The sequence below is a fragment of the Syngnathoides biaculeatus genome, chromosome 21, assembly GCF_019802595.1.
Source record: "Syngnathoides biaculeatus isolate LvHL_M chromosome 21, ASM1980259v1, whole genome shotgun sequence".
NCBI lineage: Eukaryota > Metazoa > Chordata > Actinopteri > Syngnathiformes > Syngnathidae > Syngnathoides > Syngnathoides biaculeatus.
Genome location: NC_084660.1, coordinates 3,286,762 through 3,304,956, shown reverse-complemented (window position 1 = coordinate 3,304,956; position 18,195 = coordinate 3,286,762). Strand labels below are relative to the sequence as shown.

Below are 18,195 nucleotides of genomic sequence, written 5' to 3'. Positions count from 1 at the left end.
AAGTGTATGCTCTATAACAGGAAGCAGAAGTCCCTTTGGTCATGTGACTTACTCACTACTGCTTATCCCTGACTTTTATTTTTGCTTATCTATACTTGTTATATTACTTTGTATATTTTATGATACTTTTGCTTTAAGAAAAAAACAAAACAAAATAAAATACGTCAGTTAAAAAAATGAAAATGGGCGTGAGTACCCAGAATTCTTCTCTGCCCACGTGTATCACAACTGTCCAATTACAAACGAGGCCACGCCTTCCAAACGGAAACGTGGTCTCGCCTTCCAACCTCTGTCTGGTCAATACGCCAAATATGAATCCGCACGTGTAATTATCTTATATTACGCAAGTGTTACATCTTGTAGTAACCAGCCGCTTACCACATGGACACAGTCGAAGTGGAGGACAGCTGTTTGGGATACGAGCTTATTCTTACGGAGAACGACACATCAACCCCGCGCTGTCCGCGTGGTAAACAAGAATCCAGACCCAGGTAATCGATCATGAGCTGGAGCGCTTGCGATGAAGTGTCCGTTTTCGTTTGCAGGACCAACTTTGTTATTTGAGAAAGTCAGCAAACCCGGGCAGGCCGGGAGGAGGTTTTACGCGTGCTCGGCTTGCAGAGACCGGAAAGAATGCAACTTTTTCCAGTGGGAGGACGAAAAGGTCAGACAAGTTGACTTTATTTTTGCGATTTAAGATGTCATCCTTCCAAAAGAAAAAAAAAAAAAAAAACGAGGCGGCGACAGAGCAAAGACTTGCCTTTGGTTTTCGATCCAGCCTCAGTGAACGATGTGCTCGGTTTGAAGGTGTCGGAAGCCAGAGAGTTGGCCCGGGAGGCCCAGAACCGAAAGAGGAGGCCCCCTTTCAGCCAGCAGCAGTGCACTGCAAGGTCAGACCAGTGGGGAATGTTCAGCCTTCAAACGCAAACGCTTTCATTTTCTCCGCATTTTTGCGCTCGCACTCGTTTTCTTTCACCGCACGTTGGCAACTTACAGCTGGCGAGCGGCGCAACGTGACTCCTCCCGGTCTCTGAAGGTTCCTCCGGTTCATCTCGCTCCCGCCCGACGCGCAGAAGTTCTGCCGGGATTGCCAGGTCCTGGTCCTCGCCGACGAGACGGAGGCGCACGGCGCCCACGCGCTGGTCCCCGCGGCCGCCGAGCGCTTGAGGCGGCCCAGCGGGCTGCTGCGCCCCCTGGACAACAAGAAGAGCAACGCCCAGTATCTGTTCACCGAGCGCACGGCCCGCTTCCTCCTGGGCGCGCTGGCCGCCCTGGGCTACGACAAGGTGCTCTGCGTGGGCACACCCAGGTGAGCCGCTGTCCGTTCGCGAGGGGTGCAAACCCGAGTGCCGTTGGTCGTGAAGTCGGGGAGTCAAAACGGCCCGATTCTTTCTAGACTCCACGAGCTGATCAAATTGGGAAACGCGGAAGGGAAGGCAAAGCCGACAAAGAGCCTCCTGCTGGACATCGACTTCAGGTCGGCTTGCGCGTTCGGTCCCGGGGGGGAACCTTCGGCAACGGCGGGGAAGAATGTTCTGTGGTGTTCTTCTCCCCTCAGATACGCTCAGTTCTACGACCAAAACGAATTCTGCCACTACAACATGTTCAATCATCACTTCTTTGATAGCGAGGTAATTAGCGGATGAATACAAACGTCGATGAGCGCACCTTGGCTGATATTTTGGGGACTGCGGCGAGCGGGGTCACGAGCGAGCTTCTTTTCAGGCGTCGAGAGCGGCGCTCCAAGACTTTCTGAGGGAGTCCAACGGGGAGAAGGTGGTCATGGTGGCCGACCCGCCGTTCGGGGGCCTGGTCAAAGCCTTGGCCAGTAGCTTCTCTCGGATCTCACAGACTTGGAGGACTCAGCAACGTGTCGGTCAGGTCCTTTGCAGTCCTGAATATGCGTCTCCGGGGAAAAGCATTTGACAGGTTTTTCTTCGGGTCCACGCAGAGGGCGGCGACGTCCACATGCCGATGATCTGGATCTTCCCGTATTTCTTTGAAGCTCGCATCCTGGACTGTTTCCCTTTTCTGACCATGCTGGACTACCAGGTAAGGGCGGCCATTTTGTGAAAGTGCGCCTTTTGGCAGGATGGTGATTAGAATCCAGTAAAAAGTCAACGGTCCTCCCTGCATATTTGTGAGGTGGGCTTTCCTGTCATTTGCAGCTTCGGTGCTTGGGCCAAAGCAATAAAAGTAGTGCTTTGCCATCACCTCGCAGTAGACGTGAGCTGAAGAGCTCTGTTTGGGCTTTCTTCTCCGTCGCACCACTCGCCAAACGTGCGTCCATTTTGTACTTGCAATTTTTTTTCGCGTTCAAATTCCAGCATTTCTTGATAACTTGAACTGCGTTTAAAGGGCGTGGGTGTGTTAAAATTGGAGGTTTTCTTTTTTCCCCTAATGCTTTTTGTTTTGCGGATTTACACCTTCGGCAGATGTGTTTGACTCGTAGTCGCCCGCGATAAACTGAGGGGAGGTTCAACGGAATTTGATTGTTTGCGCGCGGACTTGGTTTTCCTGGTTTTGGCAGGTGGACTACGACAACCATTCCCTGTACAAGCACAATAAAACGGGAAGGAAACAGTCTCCGGTCCGACTGTTCACCAACATCCCCCCTGCTGAAATCGTCCTCCCCGAGGAGGAGGGTTACAGGTACTGCCGTCGGAGGTTGAAGGTTTTTCAGACCCAGACCTGACGCTTTTTTTTTTTTTTTTTGCTTGCGGCGCCGCTAGATTCTGCGGCGTTTGCGAGCGGTACGTGTGGCGCCTCAACCGGCACTGCGCCGAATGCGGCGCCTGCCCGTCCAAGGTAACCCGCCGGCCCCGACGTGCTTTTGGGTCGCCGCTCGCTCTGCCGTGAAAAAGAAAACGACAGTGACCTAAACAAATATCATTTGTGGATTTGAATAAATGTCTTATTCTGCACCAAATGAGGGGGAAAAAATATGTTTGGAGTTGTAATTTTGAGTGTTTCCGAAAAGAGAAAGTTTTGAAAGGATCGAGGCCGCGTTTTGCTTTTCATTGGACGGCGAGCGACATTTGCTGTTTGAATTGATCACGGCGGAGTGAAAATGATGTCGGATTTACCCCCCCTCGCGTTTCCAGGATGGCCGGCAATGGAAACATTGCACTCTTTGCGGCCGATGTGTTAAACCTTGTAAGTGCACTTTTTCTTTTCTTTTTCAGAAGAAAAAAAAAATGCATTTATTATTATTATTATCATTTATTTTTTTTTTTTTTTTGCAGCGTGGCGCCACTGTGAGTCATGCGGCCGCTGCGCCCTCCCGGACCATCCCTGCGAGGGAAGCCCGGGCCGGCAGGGCTGCCGCAACTGCGCCAGCCCGACCCACAAACGCAGAACTTGCCCTCGCAAACGCGTCGGCAGGCAAGTGCAACATTATTATTATTGTTATTTTTTCTCTCAGACCTGCACGAAATGTTACAGTAGCAACTTTGATTTAATTTTTTTTTTAATTCAAGTACATTAAATATAGTTGTTTTGAAATGTTTAATTAAACCACATCGGTTCTTAATTTTTGGGGACGTTTGCGTTGAAACATTTATTCTTATATCAATTTTTTTAAATTACTTCTCCATTTTATTCCTGACTTTGGATTTCCATTCCACAGCAGCAAGTCCGCATCCAAGAAAGGACACGGAGTGGCAAGATTTAAAAAAAAAAAATAATAAAAAGATGAGGCAACACCCCTCACCCCCACCTTGCTCCCACGTGCCATTTTTCTCGGGCAGCATTTGCAGTTTAGCGTTCTGACCAGTGGGGGGCGCTGCAGCACTCGCACGACTGCAAGCTGGGATTTAAATATTTGCAAGCACACCTATTGGCTCAAAATATTGATATTGCTGGTCTACGTTGCCCGCTGCAGCACAGTGGTCGGACGTCCTAATTATGTAATTGCACACCCTTTTCCTGCAATATTTCCTAAACGCTGGAGAAAAGAGAAAAAAAAAAAAAAAAGTTGGGCGTTTTTATTCCTGGAAGTGTGGACAGGAAATGACTTCCCAGAGGCCTCCGGTGCTCTTCCCGTGACTCTGAACTTTTGTTTGACATCACGCGGACACGTTCGTCTGGATTTTGTCAAGCTTTTGGGAAGCCGTCAGAGTTTCGCTCGCCGCGCTAGCTAAATTCTTGATCGCTGACGGAAAACTAAATTTGAAATTTTGAAGGGGGGGGGGGGGGAGATTCCTGACAAATAAAGTTGTAATATTCTGAGATTTTTGTAAGAAGACAAGCAAGAATCAAGAGAAGATTTGAGAATGCAATACGGGATCAGGAAAGATCTCCAACGTACGCAGACTAGCGGAGACCACAGCCGGTCTCGACCCCGAGCACCTCCTTTTCAAGCCACAGATACTACAGTGAAAAATACGACAACGCTGACCTGAAGCGGACCAAAATAATACCTAAATACTTCACGTGCATATTTTGTATTGGTACGATGCAAAAAGTCTTCAGGATTGAGGATCGCGACCCGCAAACGTCACATCCGCCCGAGGTGCCCCCCCCCCCCCCCCCGGGGGTCAGCGGCCCACCATCTGCCAGTAAGGGAACACCGGTGGTGGGGGTGGGGGGAGTCCAAGCCCAACCAACGGGGCCCAAAATGACCACGTGAGGATGAGAATAAATTGCTTTTTGTTTTTGACAACTTTTAAGGTGGTTTTATTACTAAAAAAAAAAAAAAAAGTGAAAAAAAATCCTAGCCGGCAATGATGATTGGGGGGGGGGGTGGTAGGGGCTGGGTGTCACCTAAATAGTAAGTTTAGGAGTAAAAGGTGCGGGGGCTGCAATGACCTGAGGTTTTTGCAGCGCGGTCTCTGTCCCTGGCTCATGTCAGGCCGCGCTCCGCCACCGCACCGCGCGTCTGTCTGCGTTATCTCGTCCTGTTTGACAAGAGGAAGTGCTCGGCTGATCTCTCCCCGTCTGGTCTTCCTCCCTCGGTTCGATCGCAAAAGTGAGCGCCCTGTGAGACGCACGTTTACTTTTTTTTTTTTTTTTTTGCCGCTGTCGCTTCCGCGCATTTGTATTGGGGGTTGGAGTGTGGGAGGAGGAGGAGGGAGGGTGGGGTGGGGTGGGGTGGGGGGGTTGCCATATGGGGAATCGTCGCGAATAAAGGCAGAGCCGCGCCATGGAGGACGACATGATGGAAGTGTGGCTGGACGACCACCTGGACTTCACGCGCTCCTACTTTGTCAGGAAAGCGTCCAGGTAAAAGCAAGCGACCGACGGACGGACGCGCGCGTGACCCCCCGCCCCCCCCCCCTTTTTTTTTTTAAACGTCTTCATATATGCTCCTACTTTTGCAACGTGCATGTTCACAGGAAAATTGCGCAAGGGTCAATTAATTATTAACTTTGACTGTACGCTTTTTTAATTTGCACCCTGGAGTGCCCCGACGTGACAATTAGACGACAAGGTCAATAAACGGGTCGGAAAGTAAAATGTTAAAAAAAAGAAAATCTTCCCTAAGGGCACGCACGTCATTCCACATTTTGTACAAACGAAAAAAAAAAAAAAAAAAAAAATCAATAAAAGGTCACTTTCGTCACATGGCAAAATTCCATTCATTTTTCTGAAATCAATTCTGTGCGCAACAAATGTCTGCAATTATCGGTTATAAAAAGTTACTAACCCACGCTTTATTAATACTTTTACTGCTACTTTGTTTGGCAAAGGTGATGCGAGCATAAATAGCACGGAGCCGAAAGAATAATTATGTGAACCATTTTTACCCTTTTTCGATGCAAAGGCAAAAAGAATTGAGCTGAAAAGCTGGTGGACATCGTTGGCCGTCTTTAACCCCCCCCCCCCCCAAAAAAAAAAAAAATGAATGTTGATCAAAAAATGTGCAGCAACAAAACACCCCTGCTTAATTTGAGCAAGCGGTCGTTAATACAAGTGCAGGCAACAATCGGCAACTGCTGAAAACGAGAATATTTTTAATGCGCGGAAAATGTGATTTCCTTCAATTAGCAAAGGTCAAATCGGAAAATGTTGGCGGGAATGAATGTTCTGCACTCGTTGCCGTGCCGACGCACAGAACAATGATCGCTGCCCAGTTGCAAAAAATCTCAAATATGTGACGTCCCATCTTCCACTTTTTTAAAAATAGTCTGTCAATAGTTTAAACCGTAATCATACCACAAGCCATCATCGTCACGTCGTCAATAAAAAAAAATAGCTTCAATAGTTGACTTTAAAATAGACCCATGGAGAAGACTCTATGTAACAACCCAGGCTAAACTGAGATCCTCCCCAACATCCAGAGCTGCTTTGCGGCATCTTTGGGCCTTTCCCAAAGCAGACGAAAAACAAAGTTTTGGGCCAAAGTTTCGTCTGGCCAAATATTTGCAGGGCATGAAGTGTATTATACTTTTGGAGACATTAATATTTGCTCATATGTTGCTGCCGACGAACGAATGGCCGTACGTGCACGCCGCCCCGACAGGGACATGGTGAACGCCTGGTTCGCCCAACGTGTCCACGCCATCAAGCCGCCGGCTCCCAAAGACAGCCCGTCCGGCGTCAGCATCTCGGACCACCACTCCGCCGCGGGCCCCGGCCAGTCGCTCGGGGCCCCGACCCGCAAAATCTCCGCGTCCGAATTCGACCGGCCGCTCCGGCCCATCGTGGCGACGGACCCGGAGGGCACGGTGACCTTTCTGAGCAATGTTGACCGGGAGGGCGGCCCCCTGCGGTGCGGCGGGACGCCGGACTGCGAAAGCGGAGGAGGGAGCGCGAAGGCGGAGCGCGGCGGCGCCGACGGGGGTCGTTGCGCTCGACTGCTGGAGCTGGTGAAGGACGTTTCCAGCCATCTGGACATGACAGCCCTCTGCCACAAGATCTTCCTCCACATCAACGAGCTGATTGCTGCCGACCGCTACTCCTTATTTCTGGTAGGGGGAGGGACACTCCACTTTTGAAAACCGGCTTCCTAACACTTAACACACAGCTTTGGCATTTGTCGAACGATGACCGAACGACAAGTCAGGTGGAGTGGCTCCAGATAGCAGACTCAAACAAATAGAAAAGACTAGACTGGCCTCCAACTGGCACAAAAATCCAGCAAGGCACCGTTTTTTGCCTCGACAAAGTTCATTGGCACCAAGATGCCGCTTTTGTCGAAAGGAAATCCCTCAATTCACTTCAACAGTGACGCCACAAGATTGTCTCGCTTTGGCCAAGTACATTGCAAGACAAGGACTTAGAGTAAAACAGCCAACAGCTCCAGTGACTAAATCCGGAAACATTTGCAGTTTCTTACCCTAACCCTATCGAGATTTTAAACTGGCCTTACGGGTCTGAGAAAAAAGAAAGGCATCCGGCTCTTGCCGCGACCGGCGCACGTTTGAAAACCTCCGACATGAGCTGTCGCAGTTCGAACCCACTGAAAACCATTTTGGATGATTCTTGTCGGGGCTTTCAGGTGGGCGAGGACAGCTCCAACACCAAGTTCCTGATCAGCCGCCTGTTCGACGTGGCCGAGGGCTCCACGCTGGAGGAATCGTCCAGCAGCAGCATCCGGCTGCAGTGGAACAAGGGCATCGTCGGCCACGTGGCCGCCACGGGACAGCCGCTCAACATCAACGACGCTTACGAGGTGACGGGAGACCTTTTGCAAAAATGGACCTTTGCGCGAGATGAACCAAATACTTTCCCGACGTGCCGCACTTTGGCAATGTAGCCTATATATATGATATATGATATAACGTAAACAAGTCACGAAAGCTCATTGTGTTTGTCCGGAACCCTGTCGGTGCTTTCGTCAACTCTCTTGCAGCTAATGAGGCCTGTTCCTCTAATTGCGGTCCAATTAGTCAGCCTTTCTGCGCGAGTGCTCTTGAGGGTTTAAGTGCGTACGTTCTTATTTATCCAGATCAAACAGGTTCAGGCACGGGCCTGCATCTTTTCTTCAACTTCTCGAGCAGATGGACTCTCATTAGACTCCAAGTTCGAGGTCGAGTGGCGTGGGTCACGTCGGTTCAGTGTCAACTTCCAGTCACGATCGCGGCGCCTTTTGCTTTTGTGTCGGCCATTTTAGAACTGCTCTTGTTCCGGTTTGCCTCCCCGCAGGACCCCCGATTCAACGCGGAGGTGGATATGGTCACGGGTTACAAGACGCGGAGTATTCTGTGCCTGCCCATCAAGAACCACCGAGATGAGGTAACGCCGACCGCAACGGCTACAAAAAAGAACATTCCGAGTACTCACTGGAAATGTCGCTACCCTCCAATGGCAGCTTGTTGGGGTGGCTCAAGCTATCAACAAAAAAAACGGCACGGACGGAGCCTTCACTCGACAGGACGAAAAGGTCTGTAAAACAATATTTGATCAAGACGCGTATACGTCGCCGTCGCCAAATCGGCGGAAATTGGATACGTGCTCGGAAAAGTCGGGGAACCGTGTGGTCAGGAGCGCTCGTGCGCTATCTGTCAATCAAATCAAATGCTGATGTCACGTTGAGCCGATTAAGAAGTCGCAGCGTTACAAGTCACGCTTGTAAGGGAATAAAGTCGCAGTGGTACTTGAGGAAAAAAGTCTAACAACGACAAGTTGGAATGTTACGAAGAACGAAGTCGCAACGTGAAGGCAATACCGCAACTGTAGGACGAGGCAAGAGCGTGGCGGAGACCTTCGGAAAAACCACTGACCCCGCCACGAGAGTGAAGTCGCAATGTTACGGGCTTTTACACTTCTCACGTGACGAGGAAATCAACGATCTCGGAGAAAGAAGGTGGCAACGTGACCAGAAACGAGCCGCGACGAGAGAAGAAAGTCAAGGCTACGAGAAAACGGTCGCAATGAGTTAGTTAGAATGCAGTTGCAACGCTCCAAGAAACAAATCCTCAGTTCTCCAAAATAGCTTGGCATCGTCACAAGAGACGAGACAGAACGTGACCAAGAAATGAGTTGTCAAGTTGTCAGTTTACGGGGAGAAAGAAAACCAATTTTTTGTCCCCTTCGCAAACAGGACTTCTCGTCGTACTTGGCCTTTTCGGGCATCGTTCTACACAACGCTCAGCTGTACGAAACGTCACAGCTAGAAACCAGACGGAATCAGGTACGCTAATCCCTACCATTGCGTTCCTCTCAGTCAAGCTTCATGCGTAGAGACGGCTCTGATTTTCTCAGGTCCTGCTGGAACTGGCCAGTCTCATCTTTGAGGAGCAGCAGTGTCTGGAGGTTTTACTGCGCAAGTTTGCCGGGACCATCCTGTCCTTCATGCGGGCCCAGGCTTGCACGGTCTTCATCGCCGAGAACGGCTCCACACAGGTCAGCGCCTAAGTGACCCCGGAAGAGCTCTCGTGGGCCACATCTGGCCCACAGGCCTTGGTGTTTGGGGACTTTGCATGCCTGAAGAATAACATCCGTCTCGAAACCACTTAGCCAAGTCACGTCCAAAACATTGAAGGATCTTCTATTTCAAGCCCTGTTTTATGACCCGAGGGAGTAACGGCCTCCGAGGACAGGGAGCAAAGTTTTCCTAAACAGAAAAAGGGACTGGTTTATCTTGAACATCCTGTTAAAATGGCAAAAATCTTTTTGGGAGTGGACGTTGAGCAAAAACAAGTCCCTATAAGGTGGGCGGGAGCAGAAGGAAGACATGGAATGTTGAAATAAACTCTCAATCTGGCAAGGCTTCATATGTAATGCGCCAGTGCTTGGAACTCTTCATGGCTTGGCTGGAAGAGCGGGAGAGTTGATTTGTCTTCTCAAAAGAAAAAGAAAAGGAAAACTTCACTGCAGGCTTTCTCCCCCACCTTTCAGAACCCCTTTTCCAGTGCCTTCCATATGGAATACGAGGAAGTCCTTAATCCTCCCAAAAGGTAAGGCCGTCGCATTCAGCCGAACGCGAGAGGGGCAGAAGCCACGGCGTCCGGTCTTATTGAACGACGTAAGAACAAAACGGACACACGTCGCAAAACTGCAGAATAAGATCGGAAGGTTCCACGAACCAACGGCCGTCCTCAATTGATGTCCCAAAAAAAAAAAAAACAAAAAAAAAAACCATTTCATGCAAAGTGAATGTTAGATATTTTGCTGCAAATGCCCACAGGGAAACTCCTTGTGCCAACCAGATCAACTACATGTACGCTCAGTACGTCCTCAACTCCATGCAGTCCCTCAACATCGCCGACGTCGCCCTGGATCAACGCTTCCCCTCGATGGTCTGCATTTGATTTTTCATTTTTTTTATGGTGCACTCCGCGTTTATTAATCAAGCTCGTGTTTCTTTTTTTTTTTTTTTTTTTTAATGCGGCAGTGCGAAAAGCAATATGAGACCAGTCAACAGACAAAGAGTTTGCTCTGCACTCCCATCAAGAATGGCAAGAAGGACAAAGTCATAGGTAGGAGCAGTCACGCGACAATAACGTGCAGCGTCGCAATGTTAACGAGAACCAAGTCTCGAGCGTCCTCATGATCCAAATCTAAAGAAACACTCGTCTGCAGGCTGCTGCCAGTTAGTGAACAAGATGGACGACGCGTCGGGCGCCACAAAGCCCTTCAACAGGAACGACGAGCAATTCTTGGAGGCGTTTGCCATTTTCTGCGGTCTGGCCATCCAGAATACCCAGATGTACGAGACCGTGGAGAGAGCCATGGCCAAGCAGCAGGTGACCTTGGAGGTCAGAAATGCCAAAGGCCGAGACGCAACTGCCGCTCTCTGCGCTTTGGCAAATAAAGTGCTGCCGGTGTGTTTTGCAGGTCCTTTCATATCACGCTTCTGCTGCTCCAGAAGAGTCCCGCCGGCTCCAGGTAACCGCAATACTCTCGTTCATTTGAATGCCCAGATGGAAAACTAATGGACGGTTCCTTGAAGAGGATTTACCCAAATGAACCTCAAAGATCAGGGAAGAAAACGTATTGGGCCACAATATGAAAAAGTAATTGCCCGCTGAAGCTAATAAGTGCTTGCGCCGCCCTTGGCAGCAATAACTGAAATCAAGTGCAGGCAAGAACTGCTGAGGAGTCTTTCTCGCCCCCGCGGAGCAAATCTGCCCCCTCCCCCTGCCACAATTGTTTGACTTTGGTCACACCGGAGGAGATCCCAGTATGAAGTGCCCGCTTAAAGTCATACCACAACACATCTATTGGATTGAGGCGTGGATTTCGTACGTCGGCCGATGTCGGACGCCGCTTGTTGCGATGCCTTAAGGTGTGGCGTTTGATCTTGAGCAAACTGATTGCAAGATCAAGAATTTTCTGATTGCAAGTCCGACTCACGAAGGAGCAAAGCGGCCCCAGACTATCCATCCGTCTCTCCCGTGATTAACTGTTGACATGATGCTCTCGATATCAGATGCCGTGATATTAACCACCTCGCCGATCCCCGTTCAATGCGCAGACGGCCACGATTCCGTCGGCCCAGTCGCTGCGGCTGCTCGACTTCGGCTTCAGCGACTTCGACTTGTCCGACGCCGAAACCGCGCTGGGCACCGTGCGCATGTTTGTCGACCTCGACCTGGTGCACAACTTCCAGATGAAGCAAACGGTAGGCATCGCGATCCCGTTCAACAACGTCCGGCGCGGATGAACAATCGTGACTGCTACGTGGTTGTAGAACTTATGTCAATGGATCCTGAGCGTCAAGAAGAACTACCGGAAGAACGTGGCCTATCACAACTGGAGACACGCTTTCAACACTGCCCAGTGCATGTTCGCACTCCTTAAGTCGGGGCGCCTGCAGGTTAGTGAGGTTCTATTGCACCTGATCTGACCAAATATTGCTAAGAGGTGCAAACCCCACCCCCCACCCATGCTCTTCAGTCGCAGCGTAGAGCTGTAACAGTAAACCCCCCCCCCCCCCCCCCCGACAGAACCGCTTAAGGGATATAGAGGTTCTGGCGCTGATGATCGCTACTCTCTGCCATGACCTGGACCACAGAGGAGTCAACAACTCCTTCATACAAAGGTACCCGAGCAGAACAAGAGTCGCGCAAGTTTTAGACTGTAAGTCACCAACTGGCCCGTTTCAGGAGTGAACATCCACTGGGCCAGCTTTACTGCCACTCCACCATGGAGCACCACCATTTTGACCAGTGCCTCATGATCCTCAACAGTCCAGTAAGCGCACAGGCCCAAAACGGTGGCCCCCTCTTAAGCCCCTGGATGACACGCACGCAAGGTTCTCCTCCTCAAACTGTTTCAGGGCAACCAGATCCTGAGTGGCCTCTCCCTGGAAGAGTACAAATGCACCCTGAAGATGATCGAGGGAGCGATTTTAGCCACCGACCTGGCTCTGCACATGAAGTAGGTAAAAAAAAAAAAAACACCGCAAATGCAAAAGGAATCGCGCCCGAGTGCTAGTTTCTTACCCTTAAAACACAAGTTTGCTTTCTCCTAATCGTACGCGTTGAGTTTACGCAGCGCTCGGAACCATAATAAGAACTTAATTCTCCGAATGTGACTTGTGAAATGAAATATTGTTACCTGCCTCATCGATTACCTTTTCAAAATTATGCCGGAACGGTTGCATTTTACAATTGCCTTCAGTGAGTGGCACTCACTTTTGTTTTGTTAGTACGCAACAGAACCACCGTTCATGTCTTAACTTTACAAATTTGGGAGTCCCTATTTGCAATTTCTTATTTCCACCCACGTGAAAGAACTTTGAACATTTGATGACAAAAGATCCAAAGTGGTTCCTGGTAAAATGGCAACTTTTGCCACATAAATTGGTCTGTCGCTCTATGGACAGGAGACGAGAGGAGTTCTTTGAGCTCACGCGCGACCGACACTTTGCTTGGGAGTCCGATCACCACCGGGACTTACTTCGGTGAGACCGCCCCGCCCCGTCCGCGTGGCGTCCTTTTGAATCTCTTCCTCACACTGCGTTCTGTTTTTCGACCCGACGGCTCTGCGTTTCCCGTCCAGGTCGATGCTGATGACTGCGTGCGACGTGTCCGCAATCACCAAGCCCTGGCCGGTCCAAAAGAGGGTAAACCGACGTTCGCATTTAGCAACACTGTGACAAAGCATGAGTTCGTTCCTCGTCTGTCGTACCGGGCCGGCGCCGACTGGCGGAGACAAATTCCCTGTGCGTTACGACGTACTCGGTCATGAATTGTTTGTGAAGAGTCTGAAAAATCCAGTAAATCTCAGCATAACGTCAAGCCCTGAAAAATAGGAAGATTCTGTTTGTAAATGGTTAAACTACAACGTTGTAGGTTTTTTTTTTTTTTACGTGACTTTTTCTTCCAAATTACTGCTCTGGATTTTATTCTTTCAAAATTATTTTCATTTGCAAAATTACAACCCTGTAAATGCAAATTTCCTCAAAAAAATATATATATATTTTTTTACTTTTTTTCCCCCTCTCTCGTAATATTACGCCCTGTGTAATGACTTATAAAATTTCCATCTCACCACCCCCCCCCCCCTTTCCCCTGCCAGCGAGGCGTCCCTGCAGCTGCGTCGCAAGCGATTTTATCTCCCTGGTGATCTTTGTCAGTAATCGGCACCTTGTTAGGAAGCGCAAGCCTGGTGGAAAAAGCCCAAGGCCATCCACTCGCAGATTGCGTCGGTTGACAATCAAGCGGGGGCTCGTGATGGCAAAACCATCAACATTTTTTTGTATGACCCCCCCCCCCGCAGATCGCGGAGCTGGTGGCCACCGAGTTCTTTGAACAAGGGGACAAAGAGCGACAAGAACTGAACGTCGAGCCCTGCGTGAGCTCATCATTTCCCCTGCAGTTATGATTCTTATTCTTTATCATTGTCATCACAAGCGTTTATTTTTCTATTTCAGGACCTGATGAATCGGGAGAAGCGAGATAAGATTCCGAGCATGCAAGTTTCCTTCATCGACGCCATCTGCACGCAGTTATATGAGGTAATAAATCGCCGAAATAAACGATTACAACATACGAGTTGTTTGATAATTGCAACTTAAAAAAAAAATAATCATCTTGAAAGACTTTTGTGCATTTTTAATTGAATTTTCAGCCATCGCAATGGAACAACATTTATGGGGGGGATCCAAGGTGGAAATTTGCTAAATAAGTCACAGATGCTCTTAATATCTTGCAAAGAATGAAAGACATTTTCAGAGCACACAAACCAACATAAAAAAAAAAAATACAAATTTAAATCATCTTCCCCCCCCCCCAGACCCTGGCGGGCATGTCGGACTTTTGTTCTCCTTTGCTGGAAGGATGCCGGAGCAACCGCCGGCACTGGAAGCGCTTGGCCGAAGAGCGCGACAAAGGCCTGCTCGACGGTCCGGCGTGAGCGCGGAGCGGAACGCTCGTGCGGCTCGCTTAAATATCATTCGGACTTTTTTCGCATGGGGGGGGGGGGGGATCATTTCACAACAACATGATACACAGCCAACTGACTCACGATCCATCACAATCAAGCAATGTATTAAAAACTGTTTTCCTAACGATAACGACATTGGAAGAAAAGCTCCGCACGTCACGACGTCGACTATTAGCGGAACCGCGGATGAACTCGGCGTACGATATTGCAATATTTTGGAATTGCTCGTGCCTTTGTGTGTTGGAAGAACTTTTGGAGGGGAAGCTCGGTGGTTATCACGGCTACGGTCTGCTTTTTGACATCCTTCCTTGTGTGTCGGTCGGTACGAAGAATTTTATCTGCAGTGCTTCTCACAAACAAGTTATTGCTCACGATATGTATGTAGATGCTATTTATTTTTATTTCTGCACTGAGTGGCTTTGACCTCAAAATGAAAAAAAAAAAAAAAAAAAAAAAACTTCAATTGGGATGCAGATACTATCTAGACTACTGCAGTGTGACTCAAACGTATTTATTTGTTGAATGTATTTATTAGCCGAATGTACACTATCTTTTGAAAGCCCTTTTTTTTCCCCACGATGAAATTGTTATTAAAAAGGGGAAAATAAATTTCATTTTTCCTCCACTGCCTTGTCGTAAAATAGTCACAAACACATTTTTGGGAAACGTGCGAGGCGATTTCCTTCAACGGGGCTTGACGAGCCGAATTTTGTAATCGGTTACAATGCAACTACTTCTGAGAAAATGTTGCGATATGAAATAAATTCTGCGAAAGATTGTTTCTTTTGCCTTTTGCCTCTCCCTCGACAAAGCAGCTACACGAAGTTATTTCAAGTCGATCACGAACAAGGAACGCAGAGAAACCCGTTGAAGTTGACACTGTGTTTATTTACCTTCTCTCGCCTGCTTGCTCAACGGACGCTTTGAAAAGTTCACGGGAGTTTGCTTTCAAGCAGGAGCGACAAAGTTGTGCACAATAAATGTATGAAAACAAACAAAAAAAAAAAAAATTAGAATTATTACACGAGGGAGTTCGTTTGTGTTAGTTACCCGGCCGGGCTTTAAAGTGGGCACGCCTTCTTGTAAGTGACCTGGCTGCAGACTTTGTGGATGGTGGTGGTGAAGGAGCGCAGGCGCACCTCCTCCGGTTGGCTGATGTGGTGCGGGCTGGACTCCTCCCAGTTTTCGGGGATGGCGAGGTCTTTGTCCGTGTAGATCAGGAGGTTGAAGCTGCCTGTTGGGGGGGGGGGCGTGAGGGTTAAAAAAAAAAACGTTTGGAAGCTAACGGCGAGCGCGTCACTCGGTCTCACATGGGTTTTCCAGCAGGGGCAGGAAGGTGACGGAGGCTGTGATCTGCCGAAGGACCGAGCGGACCTCGCCCTGGATCACTTGGATGGGCTTCTCTCGAGGGGCACTGACAAACACCGTTTAGTTAATGTAATGCTGTGCTGTGCTGCCATCTTGTGGCACCTACAGTGTAATGGTCTTTTTTTTTTTCAAAAATCTTTTGGTATTTGACAGTAACGACGATGAACGTTTTTCCGCAAAAGGAAAAAACAAACCGGCGGTGCCCACCTGCACTCCAAGGCCGACTTGTCGCACTCGATGTCAAACTGCCATCGCTCCAGCACCTCGTCCGTTTTCAGGCACGTGATCACCAAGACCAGCTTCTGCACCGTGCAGTTGAGCAGCCACTCTGGAGCGCAACACAGTACGGTGGGAATTGCTGCACTTTTTGTCCTTAATTCCAATTAGAGCACCATTTCATTTTCATTTTCAATTTCATCACATTTTACAGAAGAAAGCAGAAAATGGCTTCCTGTTAAGATAGATGGCGGATTGCGCCCCCTTGCCGTCGCTGCCCTACATTGCAGCGGAACCGTGATGGAAAATATCATTTGGAATGTTTCTATGGGACGACTTGGCTGTCTGGAGAAAATGGAGCCACTTTTCGTTCCAGCGAGATAGTGGACAACATCATGACCTGGTTTAAATACAAATGTGTCAGCAACACAACATCAGCGTTCCGTCGGTCACCTTTGAGCTGCGACACCACAGTCTCCAGATAGTTCTTCAGTTCGGGATCCGCGGTGACGAGGAGGCTCATGTCATAGTGGCTGACTCTGGTGAACTTCTCCGGAGGATAGATGCCGCGCTGGTACAAGATGCTGTTGATGCCAAAAGCTGCGGGATGAGCGACAAGTTGACAAAAGTGTCACCACACTCAGACAAAACACTCATGACAAAGAAGCTCAGTGCGATCTGAGCGGAGCGACGTGTTGAAAAATGTCACTTGGGGCCTTGTGCGACCTTTCAAAGTTACTCCACCGGGATGGCTCAACGACATACTTCCGGTATACTTTGGCCCTTTGCTAAACATATAATCAACATAACCATCTTGGCGTCCAAAGAGGACAACTGAACGTCCTGTGCCAACTCGTGTTAGCCATTTTTTTTTTTTTTTCAAATAGCGGAAATACTTACAAAAGAAGTCAGCCACAAGCTCCGCGCTTCCTTTGAGTGTAATGCCTTTCAGTGTGCTAGTCATGGTGTGGTTTGCTTTTCGTCTTACTTTTCAAACGCTTTCACAAAAAAACGTTTTGTTTTGTTTTTTTTGTCCGGCCCCCCCCCCTCGAGTCTCGCTAAAGTTGCTCCGACGCAGCCCGCCGTTTTGTTTGAAAATGGCCCGCCCCCTTTAGGCTCTACTGCGCATGCGTCAAATGTTTCCTCCACACCACTTCCGCCGGTTCAAAGTTTACACTTCCGTATCAACGGCAACGTACAATGACTACCACCAGTTCCTTGCATATGTAAGATATATATATTTTTTAAAATTGTTGTTGATAGCAACATCTAAAAAAAAGAGTAACCCTCGTGAAAATGGGTTGAGAAATGAGTAAGTTGTAACGAGATTTCGGTGATCATCCATTGCATTCTATAGGGACATTGACCTCCCCAACATGGCCGTCGCGTTGATGCGTTAAGGTGCCCTCAACTCAATGGGGGCAGGCGCCGCCTTGTGGACAGTAATAGGTCATACACATGATTGTGTTTTCGAAGCAATGTTTTCCTCTTTTTATTTGAAGATTTAAACGGACGTACATGTAATATATCGCGGTAGTGTTGCGGCTCCCGTCTCACTTTACACACAAACTGATTGTGAAAAGGTGTTTTCACTGAACACAAAGCTACGATTCTGTCGCACGGATGGCAAATTGCAAATTGTACCTTTTGCCATTTAATGAGAGTATTTAACTGCAAACCCTGTCTACACTTTGCTGACAGAGGAGATGAAATATAATTTTACAACCCCCAGATTACAAAAGACATGCATTTTCCCAAATATGTCAGTGAGCAAGCAACATAAGACGACTGCTTCTATGCACGGGTAACGTACAAAATGCGGTGATGTGAGCAGAGAGAAGCGCTGTACACATCTCCTTTGATGCATACCACTCCATCAATCAATCAGAGTGCACATATAGAACTTTTTTTCTTTCAAATTCGACTGTACATGTCACCCAATCTCTCCGATCCCAGAAAATAAAAGCAACGGCGAGTATCCTGGTTCAGGTCAAAATGATTACATTTGCGAAAACAAAACAGGCTCCAAAAAAAAAAAAAAAAAAAAAAAAAAGCCCATGCGGTCATCGCGGTTTCAAGTCCCAAAGCTTTCACAAATGCGTTCTTACGAAACCGCTTTGGAATTCAGCAGTCCACCTTTGAGAAAGAAACGCACGTCGTGACCAAAGACAGTTACAGGAATGAGGAGAACATAACAACTTGCCAAAAGAGCACTGAAATCATTGACTGGCGAGGGGGGGAATGCAGGAAAAAACGATGCACGGCAATATTTAGCATTCTGTCGGACAAACGTGTGTGGCGCTGGATGACTTTGAGTGCAACACAAGAAGTCAA

At 48.5% G+C, this 18,195-nt stretch overlaps 3 protein-coding genes across 10 annotated transcripts; 2 read left to right on the top strand and 1 right to left on the bottom strand.

Annotated features, from left to right (window-relative positions):
• Positions 1-235: 235 nt before the first annotated feature.
• On the top strand, positions 236-4,689 carry zcchc4 (zinc finger, CCHC domain containing 4). 2 transcript variants are annotated; one of them, XM_061808794.1, is made up of 13 exons: positions 236-469; positions 546-664; positions 808-890; positions 1,037-1,309; positions 1,397-1,477; positions 1,559-1,631; positions 1,726-1,876; positions 1,952-2,052; positions 2,531-2,652; positions 2,733-2,808; positions 3,105-3,156; positions 3,246-3,384; positions 3,632-4,689. In XM_061808794.1, exons 1-13 carry the CDS (start codon positions 382-384, stop codon positions 3,684-3,686), a joined length of 1,413 nt encoding a protein of 470 aa, XP_061664778.1. In that variant the 5' UTR covers positions 236-381; the 3' UTR covers positions 3,687-4,689. The 2 variants fall into 2 exon arrangements, with proteins under 2 accessions (XP_061664778.1, XP_061664777.1); XM_061808793.1 differs by having other exon boundaries at positions 3,629-4,687.
• Positions 4,690-5,072: 383 nt separating this feature from the next.
• On the top strand, positions 5,073-15,656 carry pde5ab (phosphodiesterase 5A, cGMP-specific, b). Of its 7 annotated transcripts, none has more exons than XM_061808788.1 (22): positions 5,073-5,223; positions 6,464-6,911; positions 7,442-7,615; positions 8,089-8,178; positions 8,255-8,326; positions 8,987-9,076; positions 9,148-9,288; positions 9,784-9,842; positions 10,073-10,184; positions 10,280-10,364; positions 10,468-10,643; positions 10,723-10,773; positions 11,363-11,509; positions 11,579-11,704; positions 11,835-11,929; positions 11,994-12,081; positions 12,167-12,267; positions 12,716-12,793; positions 12,892-12,955; positions 13,612-13,686; positions 13,766-13,849; positions 14,128-14,507. In XM_061808788.1, the coding sequence occupies exons 1-22, from the start codon at positions 5,144-5,146 to the stop codon at positions 14,245-14,247; spliced, it is 2,556 nt and encodes an 851-aa protein (XP_061664772.1). In that variant the 5' UTR covers positions 5,073-5,143; the 3' UTR covers positions 14,248-14,507. The 7 variants fall into 7 exon arrangements, 2 of the variants coding, with proteins under 2 accessions (XP_061664772.1, XP_061664773.1); XM_061808789.1 differs by lacking the exon at positions 14,128-14,507 and adding an exon at positions 13,963-14,110; XR_009793359.1 differs by lacking the exons at positions 12,716-12,793; positions 12,892-12,955; positions 14,128-14,507 and adding an exon at positions 15,601-15,656.
• Positions 14,660-17,845, bottom strand: mad2l1 (MAD2 mitotic arrest deficient-like 1 (yeast)). Its single transcript, XM_061808802.1, has 5 exons — positions 16,762-17,845; positions 16,315-16,461; positions 15,853-15,973; positions 15,588-15,691; positions 14,660-15,511 (listed from the first exon to the last, which is right to left on the bottom strand). Exons 1-5 carry the CDS (start codon positions 16,823-16,825, stop codon positions 15,339-15,341), a joined length of 609 nt encoding a protein of 202 aa, XP_061664786.1. The 5' UTR covers positions 16,826-17,845; the 3' UTR covers positions 14,660-15,338.
• Between the last annotated feature and the right edge of the window lie 350 nt (positions 17,846-18,195).

Bases quoted from the DNA above. Each gene is read 5' to 3' on its own strand.
- zcchc4 (XM_061808793.1), top strand. From the start codon at position 382: ATGGACACAGTCGAAGTGGAGGACAGCTGTTTGGGATACGAGCTTATT. The intron at 470-545 runs GTAAACAAGAAT...TTTCGTTTGCAG, and splicing joins AACCCCGCGCTGTCCGCGTG to GACCAACTTTGTTATTTGAG. The intron at 3,385-3,628 runs GCAAGTGCAACA...TCCATTCCACAG, and splicing joins CCTCGCAAACGCGTCGGCAG to CAGCAAGTCCGCATCCAAGA.
- pde5ab (XM_061808788.1), top strand. From the start codon at position 5,144: ATGGAGGACGACATGATGGAAGTGTGGCTGGACGACCACCTGGACTTC. The intron at 12,082-12,166 runs GTAAGCGCACAG...AAACTGTTTCAG, and splicing joins TCATGATCCTCAACAGTCCA to GGCAACCAGATCCTGAGTGG. The intron at 12,794-12,891 runs GTGAGACCGCCC...TTTCCCGTCCAG, and splicing joins CACCACCGGGACTTACTTCG to GTCGATGCTGATGACTGCGT.
- mad2l1 (XM_061808802.1), bottom strand. From the start codon at position 16,825: ATGACTAGCACACTGAAAGGCATTACACTCAAAGGAAGCGCGGAGCTT. The intron at 15,974-16,314 runs GTGACCGACGGA...GTTGCGCTCCAG, and splicing joins TGTGGTGTCGCAGCTCAAAG to AGTGGCTGCTCAACTGCACG. The intron at 15,692-15,852 runs GTGGGCACCGCC...GGTGTTTGTCAG, and splicing joins AAGTCGGCCTTGGAGTGCAG to TGCCCCTCGAGAGAAGCCCA.